Source organism: Panicum virgatum, chromosome 9K, assembly GCF_016808335.1.
Source record: "Panicum virgatum strain AP13 chromosome 9K, P.virgatum_v5, whole genome shotgun sequence".
NCBI classification, from domain to species: Eukaryota; Viridiplantae; Streptophyta; class Magnoliopsida; order Poales; family Poaceae; genus Panicum; species Panicum virgatum.
Genome location: NC_053144.1, coordinates 6168956 through 6177235, shown reverse-complemented (window position 1 = coordinate 6177235; position 8280 = coordinate 6168956). Strand labels below are relative to the sequence as shown.

At 55.5% G+C, this 8280-nt stretch overlaps 1 protein-coding gene across 1 annotated transcript; it reads right to left on the bottom strand.

Moving 5' to 3' along the window:
- Positions 1-6555: 6555 nt before the first annotated feature.
- LOC120649663 (zinc finger protein 1-like) lies at positions 6556-7877 on the bottom strand. Its single transcript, XM_039926521.1, has one exon. It carries the CDS (start codon positions 7742-7744, stop codon positions 6917-6919), a length of 828 nt encoding a protein of 275 aa, XP_039782455.1. The 5' UTR covers positions 7745-7877; the 3' UTR covers positions 6556-6916.
- Positions 7878-8280: the final 403 nt, after the last annotated feature.

Below are 8280 nucleotides of genomic sequence, written 5' to 3'. Positions count from 1 at the left end.
TAATTAAATTATAAACACGTCTCTAATAGTAGTGCAATTGTAATAATAAACACATAGTTCTGATTTTCTAAACTAATTTACTACTACGTAACTAAAGTATCATTAAACTCCTACTTAAATAGTTCTACTATAACACTAATTAAATTAAATTACTCTACAATACCAATGGAAAAATACATAACTTAAATGTACTTACCTGCAGATCACAAGTGCGCAATCCGGCAGGGCTTCACCGTTTCCCTTCTCCTCACCCCTCTCTTTTTTTCTGGATTTTTGGTGGAATTTTTGGGCTCAAATGAGGAGGAAATGGGGGTCAAGGGCTTATATAGGGGGCACAGCCGGTCGCCCGAGGGGGGGCGACAGGCCCCCTATCGCCCGTGGGGGCGACAGGCCCCCCTGTTGCCCGTGGCTGGGGCCACCCCAGTCGCCCGAGGGGGGGCGACCGGCCCCCCTGTCGCCCGTGGGGGGGGCGACAGGCCCCCCTTCACCCACGCGCCCCGGTCAGGGACCTATTTAAAATTAGAAGAAAAAAATTACAAACAGGTCCTATCGTCTTTTGGGCGGGCGACCGGGGTATATTTTCGAAATTTTTCGAAACAGACATATATTTTTGAAATTTTGATTTTTTTAAATATAAAAAAAAATCGCGAAAGAAGAGGCTTCGGAAGAAAGCGGGACGCAGAGAAAAGCGGCCAGCCACGGCCTTGTGTGTCAACGCCTAGCCACGGCCTTGTAGGAATACAGCCCAGAGCGGGGGTCGAGAAGCGACAACCTGCCCATCGGCCAATGCAAGGCCTTGTTTGGCCCAGCACACATGCATAAACCAGCATCTCCAAGAGATTAATTAAAAAGACTAGCCAAATTTACTAATTTAATTATTCTTAGTCTAAAAAACTAATTTAACTACTCTTTAAAATAGATTTGACAAGAAAATACTAGCGTAGTCCAACAGACTCTGTAAACCTAAGAGACTGAATGGCTAGTGAGGTAGTCTATCTAAAAATATAGAGTAAATGAGGTGGGATGGAGAGCCACTAAATTTAAAGAGTTATTTATAAAGTCTGTTGGCGACATTTTTTCTTTAACAATAGCTAAATTTGTCATTGCAAAATAATTTGGCTAATCTTTTAGAGATGCTCATGGTCAATATTTGTAACAGCCCAAAAATTCACTAAATTAAATCACGCGCTAAAAATAGCTTCCAAAACTTTTTCGTCGCTGAGCTCGAATCGAACTCTAAATTTCCCGTAAACCTTCCCGGCAATTTTTCGCCGTCTCGTCTCCCTGTTCTGCACGTCACACCCGACAGGCGCGCGTGCTCGACCGGCTCGCGGCCGTCGCCGCGGATCCCGCCAGCGCCCCCTTTCTTTTTCATCTTCTCTCTCTCTTTTTTCTTTTTCTCTTTTCCTTTTTCTTCTTTTCTTTTTTTTCCTCCCTACTCCTCCTTTCTTCCTTCCTCTTCTGCTCTGCCGCGCACGGCCACGAGCTGGCTTGGTGCCGTCGTGCCCCTCGCGCCGCCCCCCATGCGTACCGCGCGCCCCACGCACACCGCGCGCCCCACATCGCCGCACCAGCCGTCGTCAAGCCAGAGCCGCACAGCGCCTGCTCCACGCGCGCACGCGCTCCGCGTGCCCGGAAGGCTCGCCGCGCACGCTCTGCTCCCCGCCCACGCGCGTCCCTGTGCACCCCGGATGCTCGCCGCGCCGCTCGTGCCTGCCCGAGATGTCCCGTCATCCTGTGGCCGCCTCGCCGCCCGCGCCGCAGCTCCACGACACCACGATAGCTCCAAAGCGGCATTAATGGCGCCCCATCAAGCTCGCCGACCACCACTGCCGCCGCGCCCCTCCTCCACCGCCTTACTCCGCCTATAAATGGGCTCCCCGCGCAGCTCATCCTCCCCACAATCTCACCCGCCGCCCCTAGCCCTCCTCCCAAGCTCCCAGTGCCGCCGCCGCTAGCGGCTCAACCCGCTGCCGCCGGCCTTCGTGGTCAAGCCGCCTCGCTTCATCCCAACCCGAGGTGAGGAGGGGGGAGGATCCTCTCGCCCTGCGGCCCCTTTTCCCCCTAGCCCCGGCCGCTGCCAGGCCCTGCAGTGCCGCCGCCACACCGGCCAGAGCCGGCCGCCGGCCGCCGCCATGGCTCCCCTCCCTGCGGGCCTCCTTCGCTGAAATCGAGGGGGGGGGATCGAACCCCCGCACCTTGCTACCCCTTTTCCCCCTCCTACCGGCCGCCACCGTGCCCTAGGGCCGCCGGCCAAGCGCCGCCGGCGACCGCCCCTCCCTTCCTCTGTTTCCCGTGGAGGGAGGAGGAAGAAGGTGGCTTTTGCCACAAAACCCCTTGCCTTTTTCTCTATTCTATTAAGAACCCTCCCACTTTTACAAAGGAGACCTTCTTATTTTCCCTATTCACAAATAAACCCTCCACCGTATAAACATAATTCTTATTATACCCCTGCCCCATTTAAGAGTAACCCGTGTATTTCTAGAAATTACAATCAAGTCCTTCCCTTTCCAAAACTAATTACAAAGAAGTCCCCTGAACCCCGGTTTAACCCCTGAACCCTTCTTTAACTCGTCATTTCATGCGCCAAAAATCCTCCGATCGACCTGAAATTTTACCACACCATTTCTAACATAATTTTGGCCATGCCATTAGAAAACTGCCCAAAAATACTACTCCTATCCCCATATCTTAATTATTTCCGATTCGAGCTCATCGATAAAATCTTTACTTCTTTTTCTTGATTGTGTGCTTGCTTGTGTGCGTCGTAGATCACGGTGTGAATAAGGGAGAGCCCGTCGACGAGCAGTACTGCGAGCAAGTGAACAAGGACCAGTTCCGCGACTCCGAACCCGAAGGACAGTACCTCGATCAAGACTTCCCGGAAGGCTTTGAGAACGACAAGTTCAATGCCACTCTTTGATGCATGTTTTATCCCAGTTTTTATAAACACAACCTATTGGCCTATTTTACAAAACTGCATATGTTATGACTGCTGAAAACATGGTTGGATAGTCACCCCTTGATTTCCTATAACCATTCCTTGACCACCTATATTAATGTCTGAATGTGTTTTGCTTGGACGTTAATCGCTGTTAGAACACTTAGGACCTTAATCACGGTACAATTTGTTTTATTAAAAAGAAAAGGTGTGAGTGTGTGTGGGGAGGGAAAATGTGGAATTTTCGAAAAGATGAGTTTAGACGGGATGGATGGCACTTCTGTGTGAATTGCCAAATGGTGTGCTCGTACCTGTGTAGTTGAGCAAGGAAGGGAGATATCCATCTTGTCCCAATTAAGGACCGAGTTGGTGTGTCATCTTGCCTAACTCCACTATCGTGCAAACCACTCGACTGTTGTATGGGCAACGGCTTAGCATAAACCACACTAGCTAGTCTGATAGCCATCAGGAGAGCTGAGAGCAACGGGTGACCAAGGAGAAGGGATAAATCTCTGTGTGACTTATGCCCCGATTACACCTCGGTGATAGGTCAATGACCCCTTGGTAGATCCCGTGGTGGCTAGTCAGGTCTAGCTAAGGTGGGTAATGGCTTTGTTGGGATCTGCACCGACACTACGGTGATCGTGCTGTGGTAACCCGCTTGTGGGTAAAGTTGCACACCTCTGCAGAGTTAAAATCTATTCGAATAGCCATGCCCACGGTACTGGGCAAGTTACGGCATGGTCACACAACTAGTGTTTCTTCTGGAAATGGATGGGCTGGCGTGAGTTGTTTTGAAAAAGTGTCCGGCAGATGTGCCGTGTGCTACGGCGGATGAGGAGTCCGGTAGCAATTTGAAACTGGGATCCTGTGTGGATCAATCCTACGTGTTACTCAGTGCAAGATAATTGTTTTTGAAAACCCCCTTTTCTTTCAAATAAACCCCTGCATGAAAGTTAGCTTTCCGCAACTGAAACCCTAGCCATATCCTTGGTTTACCCTGTGCATTATATTCTGTTTATACCCTCTCTGTGGGTGTGGTTGGACTTGTTGAGTACGTTTGTACTCACCCCATTCTTAATTTTTACAGAGGAAGATCCAGAGTTCGTTCCCGAAGACGTTGAGTAGAGGTTCCATCCTGCACCCAACCTTGCCTGTGGATAGGGTCAACCGCAGGAAGCTTCGTATGGCGCAAGACTCTGATGACCTCTTCATAGTTAATGTCGTTGTTTGGGTTTTAGTTGTTATCTTCGCGATAGTGGTGCTTCACTGCCCATTACCGCGTAGAGTTGTACGGTGATGTACCATCTGATGTAATAAATGTGTTATCAGCCTCCTGAGACTGATATTTGTATCACATTTTAGTCTTCTCTTATGAGGGGACGCTTCAATATTCTAGGTCGTGACTCGCGAATATGTGCGGTGAGTGACGTCACAGAAGACCTCCGCCTACCATTAGAGCTGGGACTTGGGCCGTGCTGTGCCGGCCCGGTCTGGCCCTCTCGTGCCTCGTGCCATGTCAGGTCTAAATTTTTAGCCACCATCGGCACATCGTGCCGTGCCGTACTGGCACGACAAATTTATTATCAAGCCTAAGCACGGCCCATGGCACGCCGGCACGCTTTCGTGCCGTGCCGGGCCCAGCACAGCCCTCCAGATACTAGCAATTAGATTTATATGCATCCATACAGAAATATTACTATTGCAATGAGAAAGCACATAAACTATCGATGATATAAAAATTACATGATTTTTTGAATGAATAATATTTTCTTTCATGATTGCTGTTAATTAGAAAGGAAGATTAACTGTCATAACAGAACAAGGAGCTACATACTGGCTGATGGGCTGTTTTCGTGCCGTGCCGGCCCAAACACGGTTCAAAATGCGGGCCGTGCCATATAGCCCGTCGTGCTGAGATTCTAGGCACGGCACAGCTCTCGTGTTCGTATCGTGCCGGCACGACCCAAAATATTTCATGTCGTGCCATATTTTGAGTCGTGCTAAATGATCGTACCACGACCGGCCCAAAAATGACACGGCAAGTCCCAGCTCTACCTACCATTGCGGCAAGCGGGGGCCAGCTACATCTCCTACCCAATCTTCTTCGTCGGGTTAGTACTTTCGGGGAGGCGGTGCTGCCCCGGGTTATTGCGAGTTTGTTTAGTGAGTGGCAGGGAGACAATTGGTGAGCCAGAATCAGCAGGGCGGCATGGACACCCAATCAGATTCGCGCAGCGGCGAGCGGGAGCCGTAAGAGGCGAACGATGCGGGCGGCGAGCTTCTCGTAGGCCTTTGCGCGACGTGGCCGCAACTGTAATCGAAACGAAAGAAAAAAAAATGCTACAGCTCATAGCTACGTGACTCTGACAGGTGGAGCAGTTTTGGAGTTAGTCCTCACCACGTCTAGCAAGAAAACCTCGTGAGATCAGTAGGGAAGAAGTGTATCAGAACTCTCCTGTTTTTGGACATGCCATGTTTGGCCGGCTTTGCTTTGGCTTATCCCTACTTTGTACTAGATGAGAAGATGTGCAAAGCAGCAGCAGCACCGCACATGCTCCAAATGACATCTCCAGGAGTCCCATCGTGGCAAATACTATGCCTGGCACCATGGCATAGCGCACGTCACCGCGGCGTGGACCCAGACGACCGCAAGGCAAGCCCGGGACGAAACGAAACCGGCGCGAACATATCCCCCGGCATCCAGAAACGCGCCGGGTCGCCGGCCGAACTCCCCAAGGACGCGTGCGCACCGTCGCTGACCGGTGAGCGGGTCGCCCACGAAATCTTCAACGCCATGCCCATACGCGACGCCGCCACGCCACGTGAAACATGCCCAACCCCCCGCCCCGATCCCCGTCGTCGCCGCACGCTTCCGTTCCCGTCCCCTCCTCCTTCGACGCCCCGCGCCCATACGCGACCCAGGCCGTCGTCGGCCGGCGACGTCGTCCTCGCGTCGTCGTACGGGGGCCACTCGCCACGGCCGCCGCGGTTCGGCGCGGAAGTGGGCGGGGCGGAACGGGGGCGTCATGACGCTCGGAGCTAGGCCGGCGCGCCCCTTTCCGAAGTACTAAACCATGCGGGCTGGTGGCCGGCCGCGGGGAGCTGTTGCGTCGAAAGCGATCCGCCCGGGGGCAGGCCGGGCGGGAGCGAGTCGGCACGGCACGCACTTATCGGCAGGCATCGGCGGGCGGGGGCGGGGGCGGGGGCGGGGCGGCGTCGCTGTCGGCGGCCGTTCCACCCGCTAGTGGGCGCCGCCCGTCGGCGTTCCCGAAGCCGCAACGGCCCCAGGTTTGTTGTTCCCACTTGCGGCGGTCGTAGGGCGTCGCCGCCCCGCCCCGCAACCAGCACGCGGGCAAGTGGAAGCCCGGACACCGGACCAAGCTATCGCCAGGGATTTCACGTCACTGAAGACGTGAGGATCGACGGGCGGCCGAGAAATCTGCGGAAGGCGGGGGTCGTCGAAGCAGTCGGCGTGGCTCCGTTTCTTTTCTTCCCATGGAAGCAAGGACAGGGGGGAACCGGAGCTGGAAAGAGTGACAAGAGAACACGGAGGGATCGGATCGATCGATCAGCCAGCAGCTAAACTTCAGCCAGACATGAAACAAAAGTGCTGCGAGAAAGGCATCTGATTCTTGCATAATCCTCAATCCATTTATACCATATGTTACAAGAAAGCATCACTAATTCACCAATCATCTCTGTATGAGAATGGAGTATGAACTACGGTATCGTACTACTTACTGACAGCTAAGGGGATACAAGTATACTTCTTCCAAGAGGAAGAAGGCCTACGTATACGTATGGTATAGGTGTTGTATCTGACTCGCACTCTATTTCTGTACAAGAGCTGTAACAAGAACAAATCAAACAATAGTACTACAGGCACCAGACGAATGAATGAACGAATAGTGTTCCACCCCACCCAACTCTCTGCAGCTAGACCAAAAATCTTTGGACGGATCGATCGGATCCTCACGCGGTCATCAGGAGGCGGGGCTTCTTGAACGCCAGCGGGCTCTGCACCTCCTCGTCCTCCTCCCACATCTTGCCGGCCTTGCCGCACCGGAACACGAACTCCGGCACGGCCGGGAGGTTCAGGTCGAACGCCCGGGCCGCGGAGCTGCCGTTGCCGGAGCTCCCCACCTCGGACGTCTCGGCGGCAGCCAGGAGATCGGTGGAGGCGGCGGCGGCGGCGCTGCCCGCGCCGCCGTCGTAGTGCTTCCTCTTGTGCCCGCCGAGCGCCTGCCCGGTGGGGAACTCCTTGTGGCAGATGGAGCACCTGTGGACTCTGCTCGAGGCGGCCGCCCCGTCGGAGGACGCGGCGGTGGATGACGTGGCCGGCTCGCGGGCGACCTCGATCGGCGGCGGGACGACGACGGTGATCGGGGCGGGGGCCTCAACGACGGGTGCGGCCGGAGCGCCCGCGGAAGCAGGAGGGGTCGGCAGCTTGGCACGGTGGCTGGTCTTGTGGCCCCCCAGCGCCTGGTAGGAGCTGAAGGACTTGCCGCAGACGGAGCACTTGAACTCCGCGGCGGCCGGCGGCGCGGCGGGGACCGGCGGCGGGGCCTGGACGCGGTGGTTGCCGCCGCGGGAGAGCATGAGGAGGCAGAGCGCGAGGTTCTCCTCCTCGGAGCGCTGGCGGCGCGAGCGCTTCCTCTTGGCCCACCCCTGCGGCACGTGGGAGCCCTCGTCGCCGCTCGTGGCGGTGGCGCTGCTGCTCGTCGTCGTCAGCGCCGGCGCCAGCGAGTCCTCGCGCTGCTTCTCCGGGATCACGGCGTGGAGCAGCTCCATGGAAGTCATGGCAAGCGTAGTAGGCTTTTTCGCTGCGACTTGTTCTCGCGGTGGCTGTGGCTTGGCTTAGCTGTGGAGTGGTGGTTGCTTGGGCGTCTCGCTCTTGGCTGTGCTCTGGTGGTGTGTAAGTGGGGGAGAGTGAGGCTGTGAGGAGGAGGTTTTAAAGCGGTGGCGGCCCTGGCGGGGTGCGATGGGGGCGTGGGAAGTTGCGTCGTAGGTGGGGGATGTGAGGTGGGCGCGCACGCGGCACAGTGACAGGTGGGGGCGCGGCGGCAGCGGGTGGGAGGCCGGTGGAGTGGCGGCGAAGGAGTGGCCGAGTGGGGTGGGGTGGGGGTTGGGCCTCGTCTCACTCGGGCGGGCGGGTGGGTGGAGTGGACTGAGGCAGGCAGGCAAGGCAGCAAGTACTCGGCGGCAACGAAGAAGTCATGGTCAACGTGGAGGGGAAGACACGGGGAAAGGGGGAGGAGGCGGAGGGGAAGCCGGGGAGCGCAACTTGCCGGGCGCCGTGGTGGAATTAGAACGACGACTGGTGGTCTTGTTTGGCA